Source organism: Astyanax mexicanus, chromosome 14 (genome assembly GCF_023375975.1).
Source record: "Astyanax mexicanus isolate ESR-SI-001 chromosome 14, AstMex3_surface, whole genome shotgun sequence".
In the NCBI taxonomy this organism is placed as follows: Eukaryota; Metazoa; Chordata; class Actinopteri; order Characiformes; family Acestrorhamphidae; genus Astyanax; species Astyanax mexicanus.
The window spans coordinates 23090897-23109289 of NC_064421.1; the positions used below are offsets into that span (position 1 = coordinate 23090897).

Sequence of the window (18393 nt, forward strand, 5' to 3'; positions counted from 1 at the left end):
AATGCATAACTTAATTTAACTTTCTCAAAATGTGACCATGTGATGTCAAACCAACCATACAATATACACATATATTTTGCAAAAATAACAGATTTATTCATTATTTAGTTTGAGTTCCACTTAAATGTACACTCTTTCTTGGTCAACATACAGTACTTATATATAAGTTACATTTATTAAAATAAAGAATAGTAACAATGGTGGTTATAGTTTGTTGAACGGAACTGTGCTATAACAAACTTCAAGAGTTCCGGTACCACTTTAAAATAAGCCTACCTTTATGAAGGGTTTATAAATGGTTTACAATTAGTTTATTAATAGTTATTAATTAGGTTGTAAATGCCTTAAAAATCATTAATAATCAGTTATAACACATACATAGAAAGGGCAACAATGACCTTTTGTTTGCCAAATAGTGAACCACAGCCATCTATATTGTTTAACTCCAGATCTTGTCAGATACTCAACTTACTTTGTCTTCTCCATCTAACTATCTCCATTCTCCATCAGTCAACATCAGTTTAACCATTTAACTCCCAAGTTTAATCATTCCACCACTAACTCTTTTAGTCATTTATAAACAACAGGTAACTGTTGCCCTTTCTACGTATGGGTTATAACTGATTATTAATGATTTTTAAGGCATTTACAACCTAATTAGTAACCAGTTCCAGAGTTCCAGCCTCAAACACAAGTCAAGAGCCAAGAGGCTTTTATTGTCATTCCCTCTTAGTAAAAGTGCACAGTGTAGCATCACCCTCGCTGATACTGGTTTTGAAAATCAATACACTTTGAAAAACAGAATTTTGTGATGATTTAAATTTTCTAAGTTTGTTTTTTTATCTGGCAAAGTTTATTCATTAAAACAACCACCTATCCATTGGAACACGTTTACTCTGGCATCTTGTTTAGCTCTTTTAAACTTGTGTATTTACAGATAATAATAGGCTTGTGTAGTCTTTGTCTTTATCAGACAAATGAGCAGGATGTAAGTAAGGGTTCTCAGGGTACTCAATCAGGTATTCAAATGAGAAAATTACCATCCTGAATAACAAATTTGTTTATTATTTCATTATTTTTAAATCACTGTTTGAAAACAGAGAACACTTTGGTAGAAGCAGATCTCACATTAGACCCACATTAGATCCCTGAACCCCAAGCCTGCTGTTATTCATCTTAAGACTCAGTATCTCTTTCAGTCACATGACCTTTTTCTTGCTCAATAGGGGAGCAATGGTGGAGAATGAAATTACAGCAAGTGTGAGTTCTAAAAGAGTCTGTATTGATTTTATTCCATACATAGATACAAGTAGTTACTGGGTAAAGTATTGGCCTGGCAGCATGGTATATCTTTAATTTCCTTTAGGATCAATTATCAGTATAAAGTATCAAACGGTCTGTGTGTCTAAGCAAATAAAAAGCACAGGGACATATTTTTTTCACACTACTTTTACCTTTATCTTTGTCGAAATTCATACTGAAGACTCTTTCTTCAATATATATATATATATATATATATATATATATATATATATATATATATATATATATATATATATATATATAATTATATAATACAATATATTTATAATATTATTTTCACCTAATATTTCTCATATTATCTCCAGACTTAGCTGAAACAGAATAAGAGCTGTCCACCTTGTCAATGTAAAATATTACAATAATAAAAAAGACAGCATGCATCGCATGAATTCTTGCATGTATTTGCATACTAGGCATGTCCTCCTGTCCCTAACTCTTACCATCAGTATGTAGTCATATAGTTGCTCTGAAAAAAATATATTTATTGGCTCAACTTAACTCAGTCCAGTCATCATTTTGATTTGACTCAGTTAAGTTGTAAATATATGCAATTTTAAGTTCATTCAATTTAACTTCAAAGCCAAAGCAAGATTAGAACTTAAATCAGTTAAGTTTATTCAACTTAACTGAGTTTTGTTCACACAACAATAGTTTAGTTAACTCAAATGTTTTTTTTTTTTTCAAGAATTGTGGGGTTCAGGAATTTGGTTTATTTAATGTATGCATGTAAATATATTGGTATTCTTAACATACTACTGAAATAGTAAAATACTGACAATATTATACTACAGCTGCTGTAAACCCATACGTTGTTTGAACTCAAATGATTTAAGTCTGTTTTACATAAAAGTGGATATTTCTAAAACAATACTCAACTATTTTGAGTTAGTTGAACATTTGTGGGCACATATTATATATTCAAACTGAGATCTTTGAGTTGAACCAACTTATAATACCTGAGTTTAGTCTGTTGCCATATGCAGCTTCTTTTCCATTGGCTTCTGTCACAATCTATTTGCATACTGGGTGTGTCCAACAGTTTCTGATACTCACCATGTGTAGTGATTCCCCCTGGGCTACCTTAGAAATAAATCAAGTTCTGCTTTGTAATAAATTGATGTTTTAATTTATGCTAACTCAAGTCTTCATTCCCCATTACTTGTTTTTTTAAGGCAACCCGTTTTTTCAAATTATTTAAGCAAATTTAACTGAAAAATGTGAGCAAACCGGCTGCCTTAAAAAAAAAAGTTAAGTAAACTCAACTAGTCCAGTTTTACAGTTTAATCAGATTTTACTGTTAAATCAACTTCAAATCAATTAAGTTAACAGCACCCCAGATAAGATCACCTAAATGCTTCACACTTTTAAGTAACTACATGATTCCTTATGTGTTCCTTCATAGTCATGAGGACTTCAGTATTCATTTAAAATGAAGTAAAATAAATAAAAACATTGAATGAGAAAGTGTGTCCAAACTTTTGTCTGGTACTGTACATGCTCTCTAATGCTAGTGGCTATGTGTGCATTAAAGTAAATGAGACTAAGTGACGTAAATATCTGAACAACAGTAACAGTAACTTGTTCCTGTTCTGGACCTGCTGTATGTAGATCTAGCTTTTAGATCTAGCAGCAGGAAAGGCCATTAATATGGATGTTGGTGTGATAATCTCCTCACATCCTTCTTCCTGACCGCTCGTGTCATATGACACACTAATGCTTCACACTAACCTTGTGAAATGTCTCCGTGTGATGTATTGTTATTAGTGGGTGCCGTCATGCAAAGTGTATTGTGTGTGTGGATAAAACAACGTGTCGTGTAATGAGTATCAGGAGATGAGGGATGGGAACCCACCCAGAAAGACCATCCATGTGTTGGTGGAAAAAGCCAGCAGGACGTAGGAGGCGGCCCTGAAGACAGCGCTGAGTTTCGCCAAAGTCATTTCCCTGAAGCAGCGCATCAGCAGAGGAAACAGGCCTAGAAGACCAAAACCCTGATAGAGAAAAACAGGAGAAGAGTCCAGATTTAACACTTTAATGCTGCAGCAAAACAGAACACTGTCAAAAAGTAAATATAAGTAAATATATCATGTTACCTAATTTTCATCACTAAAACATACTTAAAGGAGAACTGCGGTGTAAAATGGACTTTTGGTGTAATAAAACATGATAAAAAGGACTTACATTTGATAAAAAGCACACCTCTGTTCTCCCACAGCGTTCCGAGATCCAGAAATTTTAACAGTTTGTCCAAACAACCTTCAGGCTGGGTGACATGAGGCATAATTTGACCCAATATATCGCTTTTTCCACCATTATCCAGCTCAAAGTAGCTCCACACCTCCTTGCTAGAATCCAGAGAGCTCTGACATTTAAAACGAGACATTAATCATTTAAAAAGTGCACAAACATCTTATTAAAAACCAATGTTTACATCCCATATCGCTAGCTTCAGCTCCAGGTGCCGCCAATGCTGTACTGATAATGACATAGACCTATATTTACATAGACTCCGCGTAGCCTGCCTTCTGGCACTGGCTGCTATGCTATGCTATGCTATATATATATACTTAAAAAGTGCACAAGTAGCTTATTAAAAACACTGTTTACAGTTTACTGATAATGACATATATGATATATATATATATATGTCATATGTAAACAGTGTTTTTAATAAGCTACTTGTGCACTTTTTAAGTTATTAATGCCCTGTTTTAAATGTCAGGGCTCTCCGGATTCTAGCAAGGAGGTGTGGAGCTTCTTTGAGTCTGCATAACCCAGTCTGAAGTGTGTTTGGAAAAACTGTTAAAATTTCTGGATCTTGGAACGCTGTGGGAGAACAGAGGTGTGCTGTTCATCAAAGGTAAGTACTTTTTATCACGTTTTACTACACCCAGTCCATTTTACATCGAAGTTCTCCTTTAAGGAAAGCCATTAAATGTTAGACAAAGTTGTTCTAAAGTGAGCATTTAGCATTCCTCTATGCACAGCATCACATGTGAACCAGTAAAACGTAGTGGTACCACTGGTAAGCAAGACTGCACACTGATGGTGAATTGATGAGCGCCCATTATTCAACTAAATTATGCCAAGAACCAATAGGAATTAATCAGTATGACTAACAATTGCTTATTCAGGGAAGGTTAGCTTGTATTTTTGGTACATAATACTGGATAAAATGTCCTTGCTTCCCTCCTACCAGTCTGTTTAGTCCAGCACAGTGTTACTGCATTGCCAGCGATGCATACTTGACAGTACAGAAAATAGTAACTTGCTCTTATAGCCTACAATACTGTGAACTGAGTATATGCCTTATTAACTGTAAAGTAAAATCTACCACATTACAAAAGATTCCTTCAATTTTATACACACTGAAAAATGTGGAGTAGGACTTAATATGAAAATTACGAAGTGTTAGACTTTACCTTACTTCTTTTAGTGTGTGAAATGAAAACTTAAGTTAGCATAACTTAAAACATCAAGTTATTACAACTAAAAGGGAAGGTGATTTAACTTTATTATTTTTGATATATAAATTCATTTGCCCAAAAATTATATTTTTCTATCAGTGTCCTGAAGCTCTAAATAAATAAATAAGTTGATTTCTTTTTACTTTTCTTTTAAATTCCATTTTATTTAAATATTTATTTTATAAATATTCACACTGTAAGCCTGGAAAATGTGAATTTATTGGCCAAACATTTATTCCTAATAAATTATTTACAGGTTTACCAAAGGTAGCCCAAGGGGGAATGACTACAGACTGATGGTGAGTGTCAGAAACTGGAGGACTCACCCAAAATACAAATAGTCTGTCCCAACATATCAACTCAGTTATTATTAATACGTTTACTCAACTCAACGGTCTCCGTTTGAATGTAGTAAAAATCAACTCTCCACTCTTCACTCTCTGCATTTTTTTGTGCTGAATAGTTTAGTAGTGTATTCACAACCCCCCCAACTCTTTCCAGCATAACTGACACCCAGGTGTTTCCCTTGCTGTGACAACATCCTGTAATGTGTGTACACTACTGTCTCTAGCAGTATTTTACAGCATACTAATCTTTTCATTCAAAACTGGGGATGCACTGCTAACAACTTATTCATTATTAATGATGAATGAACCCTGCAGAAGCCCTTTTTTCGGTGTGCAATTTTTGTGGCGCTCTAAATGGACTTGTGCTTGGTCCTTCATCAACAAGAATGCTATAAATATTTCAGGCACTTTAGATTCATTATGGCCCAAAGTTGGGAATTAATTAACCTTCGTAGGCCGCACTTGATGAAAATGTCAAAAACAATCAACACGTATTAATCTGCGTGTCTGAGTACAATGCGACTATGAGCAATCGCGTGTGATTGAGCGCAGTATACGGGCGCGAATGTGCCAGCAGTTTGTGCGCGTGTCAAGGACAATGTGACCACTTTGATCCTTTTCAAGCAGACAGGTTTGATTTAATTACGGCCCCAACTGAACCCCCCCTTTACACCCCCTCAGCTGGCGGGCGGCTGGCATCATCAGACCTCTTTGGCTTCATAAATTTGCAGCAGGAAGCATAGTGGGAATGCATAAGCATTCCCTGGAAAAGGTTAACGCCGCTTGTTTTTACTTTAATCAAGTCATTAGGGCCCGCGGTGTTTAATAATTCCTCACCAGCTCCACGCTGCCTTAATTATGAGTCAATCTCCACCGCAGACGTTTATGAACTGTGCGAGCACTGAGCCGTGAACTCACCCTTGGCTTTTTTGGACCTGGGCAGGATTTGTTGCTTTAGATATTAATAATTAGGAGGACGCGTATCAATGGATCCGAGAGTTCTCGCCCTTCATGCCACGACCCTTTTAATAATACAGTAGATTTTGCAGTGATAGCACCACTCTGTACTGGCTACATGAAATAATTTACAGCAAGTCTCACTCTCTCCTTCTTCTCCTTCTCTCATCACGGAATAAATCACGCTTTCTTTTTCCCTGAAGAGTGCTTTGATTGGTGGTTAATTAAAGCTTTTATTTTGAGTGTTTGTGTAGCAGGCAGAAGACCTCCAGCAGCCATCTCCTTCAGACAGAGTGTATAATAGCCTCTCCAGCAATCGATGGCTCTGTCCGCCGCACAAAAGGCCGCTGAGCGATCGGAGCCCCCGTGGTGCATTGTGGGCCGCCGGAGTCAACATGCTGTAAATGGAGAGGCATCACCTCTTTGATCATGGAGGAGCCCTGCTCCTTAATGAGCAGTCTTTGTTTAAGTGTCACTCTAAGCAACAGCATTGACCCGTTCACATTGACCACATCAGTAGGTAGGGTTCCCCCGACAGCCGGCGAAAAACACAGCCCCCCGCAGCTTCCTGTCACTTTACAAAGACCACCGCTAACTGAGGACCTGCCCGGCCCACCCGGCTGCGCAAAAAGAGCTTGATTGGCTCCTGACAGGCGATCAATCGCTCATGTGTTTTAAACTATTGAACCTTTAGCACTGTACTATTAACTAGGGCTGTGTCAAGAATAGTAAGCGTTACAGCCTAGCCATAAAATAATATCAAAATATATCATGGTATTTTTGAGATTTTTTTTTTTTTTTTTGTGATATGACAAAAAATATTTTGTTCATTAAAAAAATTAACAACTGCAACAAAATTAATGTTCTTTATGTTATCAAATGTTACAGAATTGAAGGTTTATTTAATATAAATATAACAGTTTCAAAAACTATCCAACAAACACCATAGATAACAACCAACTAAAGGAATGTGTATGAATGCTGTTATTCTATACTAGCTAGATTGTCTAAAAGTACCTTGATACTGGTTTTGATATTTGATAATACGTATATTAAACATGAATTAACTATTTAGGAATTACTACACTGTGAGGAAATGGAAACAGAGGACTAAAGTGATGATATTTTTTTCAGTAGACATCTTTTACTCTTGTAAATTTTATAGTAAACTAACAGCAAAAAAGTTGCCATAAAAGGATTGTAAAATTACAGCAATTCACTGTGGAGAAATATTACTGCATTTTACTTATAATAAGAATAGGACTGTACTGTAAACTTGATACTAACACAATACAGTAAAATCACAGCTGCACATACACTCTAAAGTTTTTTTTTTCTACAAATTAACTACAAAATACTGGCAGCAGAAACATTAAAAAGTGGGGGGACACGCCTATTATGCAAATATAGAATGTAATGGGCCAATAGGAATGATGCAACTTTTGTGTTACATACTAAGAAAAGTTAGATTTTGTAGTGGGTCCTAGTTGTTCAGTTTAGGTAATATTTACCGTATTATAATACTTTCAATGAACGTCTATTTTCTGGTCTATTTTCATACATAAGGCACTGGATTATTATTATTATAAAGCGCATTTTATAAGACACTAGCAGGATCTTCTAATTCAACAGGTCTCACTGCTGGGTGGTGGGGGTTAGCTATGTAAGTTTAGTAAAGCTAAGCTAAATCACAAAACTGTAATAAAAAGACTTTCCTTTTAAAGTCAAACAAATGCTGGATGGTAGTCTACACAGATTTCTCTGAGATTTTTCTGAAAACTGTTTATTTGGGTGAGTAAAGCGCTTCTGTTTACCTACAGTAAACTTAAATTAACTCTAAGGCTAATCTAAGGCTGGAGCATTAGCGTTAGCATTAGCGGCAAACCTCTAGCAGTGCTAGCCAGGATAAGCAGCAGGCTACAGTCTGATAATACTCACCTCTGAGCAGTGAAAGAGCTAGCGTGGTTAGCGGCTAATGCTATGCTGATAATACTCACCTCTGAACGGGGTAAAAGCGGTTAGCGGCTAATGCTAATGCTACTCCAGCCCAGGAGGTGGAGAACTAAACTGAAACTCCTGTATAACGCTGTACTTTAGCCGAATGGATTTACTGCTCCTTACAATCTGACTGGTAAAATCTATACGTAAGAAGCACCGGATTATAAGGGGCACTGGCGATTTTTTGGGAAAATTAAAGTATTTTAAGTGCGTCTTATAGTGTGAAAATTACCATACTCCAATTATGGGATGAGCTATGTTCAAACAAAGTGAGGTACAAAGTAAAGTTATTGCTTTACCTTTATTGATTAGATTCTATATGTTTCTTTTTACAGTCTAAAATTCGGTAAAATGTATACACAGGTGGCATCTGTTTTCATAAGGCCTCCCAATTTTTATAATTTAACATTGTTAAACTTTAATTTACCGTATGATCTCACTCAAAAAATACAGGAATTAGTTTCAGTGAAAGTACAGAAATTGTGTTTTGTCTACTACTGATTTAACACAGATTAAAGTGATAACTATGAAAAGCTTTTCTTATGACAGCAGGTAAAATAATAATCACAGTTCTGCTCAGCGTCAGATCGGAAGTGGTGTCTGGACTCTGTCTAGTTCTACTTTGAAACAGTGTGGATCAGAATGTCAATTGTGTGGTAAACTCTAACATCAGGGAAACACTGGAGATTTGAAACTGCACCCCAATGCTTGTCAATCATTTCTGAATGGACTAGTGGATAAAGTATTAATGCAGCAGAATGAAGCACAGGGAAATTTGATGCCCTTGATGACAGCCCGCACTTTCCCAAAGCCAGAATGCTGCTGATATGAGTTCTGCATATTTTCATTCTGAAGAAAGGTAATGCAAGATCATCTGCTTCCTGAGGCTAAGATATTTATTACCTCACTTTAATAAATACGTTCTCCCTCGTTTTCTATACCGGAAAGAGTAAAATGAGATTCGAGCATGTCCATCATTTGCACATTAATAAAACATACTACATCAACATCATTATTGCTCAAAGAGAGTGATCTGAAAAAGAGAGTGTCAGGGTATAATAACATGTTCAATTTGTGTGGAAATTATGTATATATCTCATAATTCAATGCCTTATTTTACTTTTTAATAATATGTCTGAAACCTATAGAATTGTAAGGAATTTGTGAGAGGAATATTGTTGCTGTCTTCAAAACTGTTACCATTGATGCTGAAGGAAAAAACAGTAAAATTATATTAATTTAAGTTCATTGTAATTTTAATGCATTTGGGTTGTTTATTCTTCATAAACTTTTGACACAATGTGAACACAGCTGTTTTTAAAATAGCGCTAAAGCACTTATATATATACAAGCTAAAAAGTGATTATGTGTTTTATTCTGGAAAACTAATATTATGAAGTTGAGTGAACTTACCAGTACAACTCAATAAAGTGAGTTCAGAGAACTTCAACCTGAAAACTTAAAAAAGTGCTTGATGAGCCAATGAAAAAATGTGATTTCAACCAACTTTTACTTATACTACACATCAAGTTACCTTTATTCTGAGTTCTTAGTCGTAGTATGTTGGCTTGGAGCTAAAGGAGCTTTTGTGCTGTTGCAGTATTATGCTGTCAGTATTGGCATTTTTTTTTAAATATAAAATAATTTCCTTAAGTACACAATACTTGAATAAAACAGTTGAGTTAATTAAACTGTTGTGTGAACAAAACTCAGTTAACTTGAAAAAACTTAACTGATTCAAGTTATCATCTAGCTTTGACTCAGTTAAGCTGAATAAACTTAAAATTGCATATATTTACAACTTTACAATCAAATTAAAATAATAAATTGACTGAGTTGAGTTGAATAACCTTAAAATTCTATTTATTTACAACTTAAAGCAGATGTCCGTCAGTTTTGGGATTTAGGGCCCTCTCTGGTGACAATGGGTAATTGCACAGAGTATGTGGAAGAATCATTTTAAAGTGAGAGGGTGTGATGCAGTCTCCTTTCGGAGCGGATGAATCCGATTCCAGGTTATGTTCAGTCAGAGAGAGAGAGAAAGTGTGCTCAGTAAGAAACTTCACTTATTCGTTCTTTTTTTAGTTTTACTATGAGCTACTGAGCTACTGAGCTCTGAGGTTCCTCTTCTGAAGTCTCCATGGCTCCACCAGTCACTCACGTTCAGTAAAACTGATCTGGATCCTCTTTCAGAGGCTGTACGTGTGATGTAAGTACATAAAGACATGTGACGTGGCTAGAAGAACTCCGGCAAAAAGCGACCCAACACCACAGTTTTTAGAATTAATATTAGTATTAGGCTTAGCACCTTAGCACACTGGTACCATTAAACACAATATTTTGGCCCTTCTCCACTCAAAAATACTTCTGCTTTCAGTTTAGAAACAAATTAAAGCAAAAAGTTGAGCCATTAAATCCTATTTTTTCAATGTACTGATTCCCTGAATCTAAATAAAAAAAAAGCAAACACAATTGGGGAGACATTCTTTTAAGGCCGTCTGAAGTCAACATGTGGACCACCACAGGCATTTAGGTTTTAGAAGTTTGCGGGTATGCACCTTAATGTAGTTGAAGAAGACCTGAGCAATCAAAGCCAGTGTAATTCTGTAGAGGGAAGCCACTTACCAACAGAAACATTCTCGCAGAGTTATATGCCCCAAACATCTCTGTGGTGAACTCTCTGGGCTTATACTTCAAATAAAGCAGTAAGATAGCCGTCTCCCCTGGGGAGACACAAGCACATAAAAGCACATATCATTAACTCTCTCTCAAGCCCACCCACCACCACCCCACCCTCTCCCCCTGGCCTCAGGAGTACTGACACTCAGAGAAAGAGCGAGAGAGAGAGAGAGACAGAGAGAGGGAGCATTTATAAACCTCCCTGAAAGAGCTTAGAAGTATTATCAACACAAACAGGCAGCTCAGCCAGTGTTCGCGCATTAGCCTGTCTGATAAATCACCCCAGTCAAACTCGTCTTAAAGTCGGAGAATTAGGTCACTTTATTATATACGGCGCTCAAAGTGTTCTGCAAAGTGAAGTTTCAGCACTATCTGCCCACAATAAATAAGCCTGAAACCACCCAAACATATTTAAAATGACCCATCATGAGTATTGACATCCAGCTTAATTTATTAGAGCCTAACCCGATACACCAAATGCTTGATTCATTCTCGCTCAAATTAATGGAGCTCAGTAAGAGGCTGAGGCGTGTCTCAGAAACATTTAGCACTGAGCCGAAAATAGAACCCATTTCAAGAGCTGCTGAGTCATTTACCAACATGCCAAAAGTCATGGGATAGCAGTAGATATTATATAAACTGATCATTAAGTGTTACCTCATGGAGTTGGTTTGAGAACACCCACACCTGTGTAAGATCTTATGAATGAGGTGGAATGCCAGTCAATGTGCTCATGGCAACATTATTTTGTTTTTTTTTATGCAAATTAATCATTTTTATAGTTTGGCCTCAGCTTCCTCAGCATATTTCACTCTTTTTATAAACCCTACTAATGTATTAGGGGGTTTATTTAGCAGTGTAAACATGTTGGATGTTGTTGTGTTGGATTAAATCGTATAACTTAATCTCTTATCCTGAAACCTTTACTTTAGAGATTTAGAGATTGTAAACTAAAAGTCATCAAAATGACACTAAGATATTAAATCATACAGTTTGGACACACCTCTTCTCATTCAATGTAATTTCTTTATTTTCAATGTTTGCATACTGCTATTTTTCCGTAAATTAAACTTTAATATCAGACAAAGATAACCTGAAAAATATAAAAAGCACTTTTTAAATTATCATTGTAAAACTTTTTTTTTGCTCCCTAAACCTACTAACTTTTCTTTAACATCTCTGTGGAGGAATTTTGTTCCACTCTTCTTTATACAACATATTTTTTTATTCAGCCACACAGAGGTTTTTGAGCTTGAACCGCCTGTTTAAGTTCATGTCACAACATTTCAATTAGACTTAGACTTTTTTTTAAAGCTATTTAGAGATGGACTTGTTTGTGTGCTCTGGATTATTGTCCTGCTGCAGAACCCAAGTAATCTACAATGTAGAAAATAAACTATAAATAAATAAAACAATAAAGAAATAAAGAAAAACGGTAAAGAAGAATGTGAATGGGTTGTGTCCAAACTTTTGACTGTTACTGTATTTATTTTAAAGGTTACTTTTACCATGCGTGACAAACTACAGATTTATTTGGGGTTTTTTTTCTCCCTCCTAAAATCAAAAGTGTCAAGAAAAGTGCTGTTATTTAATCGATTGACACCACTAGTTTCATATACTAGCATCAGTTTACTGTTCTCCTACTGAGCTATAAAAAAAGAAAAGGATGTAAAAGGCGCGTCACAGTGTGTGTGCATTGCCTCCAGAAAACTAAAGACCTTTTGCTTTTAAAAAGTCAGCAGTGTTTAATGTTAAAGAGGCTGAACATGCCTTTCCCATCTTTTGTTGCGCTGGAGATTTATGCACTCACCGATAGAGACCAAGTTGTTTATGAACGTGCAGAGGATGAGGAGCTGCAGCTTCAGCCTATCCTGACCCGACCTTCTTCTGAACACAGCCTGAAACGACAGCTTGGCATACTTCAGGATGAAGAGCCCAGACTGGCTTTTCTCAGAACTCGTCTGCTCCTCTTCCTCTTTAGACGGGAAGCTTAAGGCACTGCCGAACGGTCTTGGGTCTCGCAGCCACAGCACAATGTAGAGGATGGCAAAAACATGGCAACAGATGTAGGCTATGAAAGCTTCCAACAAGCCGAACCACTGCTCGAGGAAGCCTCCCAGGAGGAACCCCACCATGCCCCCGACGAAGACCATGGCCTCGGCCACGGCCATGCGCAGAGTCCGGCTGGAGCTGGAGTCTATAGTGATGTCGGCCAGGTAGCTGAAGGAGATGAGGAAGATTGAGACATGGCCACCGGTGAGGCCTATAATACCAGCAGCCAACAGGCACCAGTAGACACTCATAGTCTCCACCAACACCATGGCCACCAGTACCCCACCACTCAGCAGAGACAGTATGAAGGGCAGGACCAGCACGTGCCTGCGGCCAACGCGGTCCGACCAGGAGCCCAGGAGCATGGCTGGAGGGATGGAGACTAAGCTGAGGATGAGGGTGTAGAACAGCAGAATGTAAGAGGCCTGAGACTCCACCTGCTCATCTTCTTCATGATGGTTACAGGTGTTGTTGTGGAGCTTCTTGCAGACCTTTGAATATTGGATAAGACATGTTAACAGACATGTTAATTGTTATCTGTCTAAGATATATTTCACACAGCAAATTCTGTGGGCAGGAAAAAATCGTTGTAGTATTTTAAAACCCTGGAACATTTAGGAGAAAATCAGAACAAAAGGCATAATTTCTGATTACAATAGCAATTTCATACTCAACAAGTGTATGCCAGTGTATTTTCCATTGCCTAGGAAATGTAATCATGCATTACAGTTCTCAGTGCATTGCCAGCTCTTTGTCACACTTACCAATATAGATGATGGTAACCAGTGGCGCAAAAAGGGGGTATGCAGCCTATGCGATGCATAGGGGCGCTGCACTAGAGGGGGCGCCAAATCAAAGGCCCAAATAAATTTGCAGAGCGCGGTGGGAAAGTAATGACAGGACGCTGATGATTTTAAAACTCATCTCCCCCCAACCCCCCCCCCCCCTTGAAGATTTTAAAACGCCTCTCCCCCCCATTGATGATTTTAAAACGCATCTCCCCCCCCCCCCCCCGACGATTTTAAAACGCATCCCCCCCCGATGATTTTAAAAGCGCACCCCCCCCCCCCCCCCTCGCTGACGATTTTAAAACGGGAGGCGCAGATACTACGTTTGCATACACCCCAAAAATTATGTAGTTGCGCCCCTGATGGTAACTTGCTCTTATAACCAACAACATGTGAACTAGGAAAGCAACCATTCTGTAAAATATACAACGGAATAACCAATGGAAGGTAGCCCTGGTGGGCAAGACTTTACAATGATGTTAGGCTAGGATTTGGGGTTTTGCCCATTATGCAAATAAATGATGCTAAATATTTGGGTTAACACTGAAATATTTTATAACTCTGTCAAATAACCCCAATTTAAAAAAAAACGAATTTAAAATCTGAATTAGTCAAAATTCCATCAACTCTTTAACTCTGAAATTTCAACTCTCCAGTTTTTGCTGTGTAGTAATGCTCCTAATTGCTAATGTTATCCGTATGTCTTAAGAAATATAAGGCCACCAAATACTGATATTCATTCATTCTATATAAAGCACTAGTCAAGCATTCAGTAATATTATGACCACTGTTTGTATATATATATATATAATTATGTATATAATTATCATTAATTATTATAATTAATGAGCACTGTCCCTGTCAAATAAACAAGTAAATAAAAATGACATGTAAAGTTTTCGAGCTCTTTCTTACTGATCTGATACAGTGCACGTATCATATATATAACAGAGATCCGCACATCTGTGTCCCCTGCAGGATTTTAAATTACAAACTCCTCCCACAAACTGTCAACCACTTAGCCATGATTTTTTTTTACAGAATGCGATTCATTAAATCTGCATTATGATAAAAAAAAAAGAAATGGCAGTATACACCAGTAAACACCGGAAAAAAAAATACATGTACATGTATGAATCGTGAATCATCAGCAGTGCACATCTCATCTGAACCTTTAAACTTTAAAGACTTTTACTGTGCGCAGGCTGTGCTGAATCCTATAATGCATTCACCCACATCCTTACAGGAGCATGCGGGCTCCAGAGTTCATACAGGGGCTAGGCACAGGAAGAGGAAAGGAAGCGGAGAGCTGAAAGGATGTGAGATATATGCTGCTCTGGGCAACGCAGGGAGACAAGAGCAGGCAGTGGGAACAGTATGAATGAACATTTCAGTAAAAAAAAGAAAAGAATTCCTCTTTAGCATGTGATTACAAGGCCGCACTGGTCCACCGATGGTGTAAAACAGATGTAGGAATACGTGTGAGTGTTTTATGCTTTTATCCTCTCGCAGTTCGAGGTCACAGGTGGCATCGCACATTAGACCTTTACCAACTCGTACGCTCAGCAGCTTAAACCAGACAAATGACCAGCAGCGATAATTGAATCTCGAGCGAGGAAGATTACAAAGCCTTCAGGTTTTGCTTTGGGAACACTGTGAGTCACGGACAGTTCAGGCTGATTAATGTCTGCTCCGGCTCGGGCTTTTTGAGCACATCTCAAGCAGCGCTGCTGTGCTGTGAGTCGGCCTGGGCTGTGGGCTGCGTTTAGTCCGCTCGGCTCCGTCTTCTGCTCCAGGACTGCACCCTGCTGACCTGTTTTTCGAGACACCAAGCAAAACACAGTTCCCCAGGACTGCCTTGATTAATGTCCCTCTCTCTCTTTTCCCTCACTCGCTTTCTATTTTCTCTCCTGCTTAAAGTTTCATTGCAGCTCTGTGGGTCTGTTTAAACCTGACATCAACATGCATTTTGTATCACAATAGTATTTGGATCTACTTTGTCGGGAGTCTGTTTAGTTTGAGCAGATTAGGTCAAATTTTATCGTCACGCTATTGCATACAGCTTGGAAAAAAAAGAGTACACTTAAAAGTGATAAGCTTCTTTGATTTTACCAAGTTGAAAACCTCCAGAATGTAATTAAGAGTAAGATGGATGATCACAAGCCATCAAACCAAGCTGAACTGCTTGCTATTTTTGCACCAGGAGTAAAGGCATAAAGTTATCCAAAAGCAGTGTGTAAGACTGGTGGAGGAGAACATGCCAAGATGAATGGATGAATGAAAGAAATTGTGATTAAAAAACAGGGATATAATTTCACCAAATATTGATTTCTGAACTCTATGAACTTTATGAATATTAACTTGTTTTCTTTGCATTATTTGAGGTCTGAAAGCTCTGCTTTTTTGTTATTTCAGCCATTTCTCATTTCCAAATAATATTAGTTATTCTGAATAAAACACAATCTCTTTTTAGAGTGTACCTATAAATAGCAAAATCAGAGAAACAGAAACTGAAGTGGTCTCTTCATTTATTTCAGAGCTGTACATCATGTCTGGTTTACCGTTTTATGGTTTTAAAGCAAGAGGGAAAATATTGTAACTAAAGGCACCAGTATACTTCTTTGAACATCTCTGAACATTTAAGTATATTCATTCTAAAAAAGGGTTTCTGGTAGGTTTTTGTTGGAGTTATTTTGGCCATGACAGTTTTTGTTGGTTATCTGAGCAACTGTACGCTGCTAATGCCGCTGATACAAGAGCCACTGCATACATGGAGATATCAGAACGGCAAACCCAGTCACCATCTGCTCATTCACACATCATACAACCAAAGAAACACAGAGTTAGAACTGAGGAAAACTAAGGACAGCTGGCAAACAATAGTTTAACAGGTTTATTGTGAAAATCATATTTAGATATTTCTCTGCTTAGAAAGAGACAGAGATTTTACAATGTACGTTAAAAAGTATCGGTACTTTTCTACACGCTAAGTGCAGTCACACATTCAGACTAAAGAAATCCTCAAAACTTAAGACGAGATTTTAACTATAATTTTTTAAGTAAATCAATACACTGCAAAAATGTCAATCTTAGCAAGTAAAATCCTCTTAAATCTAGTTTATAAATCTGACATTTATTATTTTGGCATTGGTTTGTAAGAATTTTGACCTGTAAGAATTTATTTTAGTGTGTTTTAAGAAATTGACTCTACTGAAAGTGTCTTACAGTATTTCATTGGCAGATATTGTATCCTAAATTAAGCAAAATCATCCGCCAATACAATAAGACAATTTAACATAGTAAAACAAGAACATTAAAAATAAGTTAGCAATGCTCACTCTTAATGGAATAATGGCTATATAGACTAAATTTAAGAATATTTTACTTGTTAAGGTATAACTTTTGGCATTTTTTTTACATAAAACAATATGTAAAATAAAGTTTTAACCACTTTAAAAAAATACCTATTTTTAAACTTTTTTAACAAAAATACATCCTTGCATAAACATCTTTTCAACCACTTCTAAAAGATGTATTTCTTTTTACTTTTTTCTTTTACCCAAATAAAAATGTTTTCTGATGTTTTTTTTAACACGTTTTATTACCATAGCACTGGGTGGAATAGTTATTTAAATTTTACTTCTGAAATGGCAATCTTTTTCTTTTCTTTTTTTTTTTTTAATCGCAGTGGAACTCACTCTACTGCTCTTATCCACCGTATGCACAAACACCAGCTTGCAAGCACACACACACACACACACACTCACAAACACAGCAAGAGAGAGAGTAAGGGATATAGAGATAGAGAAAGAGAGAGAGAGAGTGTAGATCCACAGTAATAATTACTTGTATTAACAGACATTACTTGTTCTACAGATGTATTTCCACTTCTGATGGAATCAGATCCCATATATAAAAAAACACATTTTAATTGCATGTAAACAGGCTCTATGGGACTGGTGCAGCTCACCTTCTCAATGATCAGCTGCTGATATGCTGGCGTCATGAGGAAGAGGCTGGTCATGTAGAAGAAGATTGCCGGCTCCACTGTAACGATTCTCCTCAGCTTCTCCAGCCATTCTGGCATTCTGTTATACAGTCCTACTGAAACGAGAACAGCAGAGCGCAAACACGGGAAGATATGTGTTGTGATTCTCAGGGGCTAAAAAGCAGCAGTTACTCCATTTCCAGGGTCTAATGAGGGAAGTTCCTGTGTCTTCCCACAACACTCTGCTTAGGTGAGGTCATGGTCACATGCGAGTCAGCCACCGAAAGCAGGAAAAGCCTTAGTCATGATCTTCTCTTATCAGTAAAACACACTGTTTATCTCCATTGGCCAGGAGGCGGGTTTTATTGCACCTACCGAATCCCTACCAACACTCCCCGGCCACCTTTGCCCAGGCCGTTCTCCGCTGCCAGAGAAAAATCAGGACCCACAGCTGACACAGATCACGGTGACTCACATAACAAGAGCTCTGAGTTAAAATCCGTACAAAACAGCGAGAAATCGTACGAGAAAAAGGTGCAAGAATGACTGAATGCAATTGCGAAGGCCTTATTACAGCCTGTCACAGGTTTCTTTATAACGTTCTATAAAAGTGCGGGGAGGTTTAACGCAGTCTCACTAGGAGGGAAGTAGGGTTGAGTTCATGATAATGAATATGTGAATCAAAGCGTCTCTAAATTAGATGATAAGAGAGCAGACCGTTCTTTACAATGGCATGTTATGCAATATTCAAAAGCAGAGCTCTACAGCGGCGTTAACCCCTAATAAGCCATCGG

General features: G+C 37.4%; 1 protein-coding gene across 1 annotated transcript in view; it reads right to left on the reverse strand.

Annotated features, from left to right (window-relative positions):
- zgc:174356 (uncharacterized protein LOC100137120 homolog) overlaps positions 1-17866 on the reverse strand; it is a 59324-nt gene extending 41458 nt beyond the window's left edge. The window contains exons 1-4 of the mRNA XM_049464174.1: positions 17582-17866; positions 12582-13314; positions 10718-10815; positions 3176-3314 (exon numbers count right to left, since the gene is read on the reverse strand). Of these exons, the coding sequence (XP_049320131.1) occupies positions 3176-3314; positions 10718-10815; positions 12582-13314; positions 17582-17698 (1087 nt within the window). The 5' untranslated portion in view covers positions 17699-17866. The remainder of the gene's footprint in view (positions 1-3175; positions 3315-10717; positions 10816-12581; positions 13315-17581) is intronic.
- Between the last annotated feature and the right edge of the window lie 527 nt (positions 17867-18393).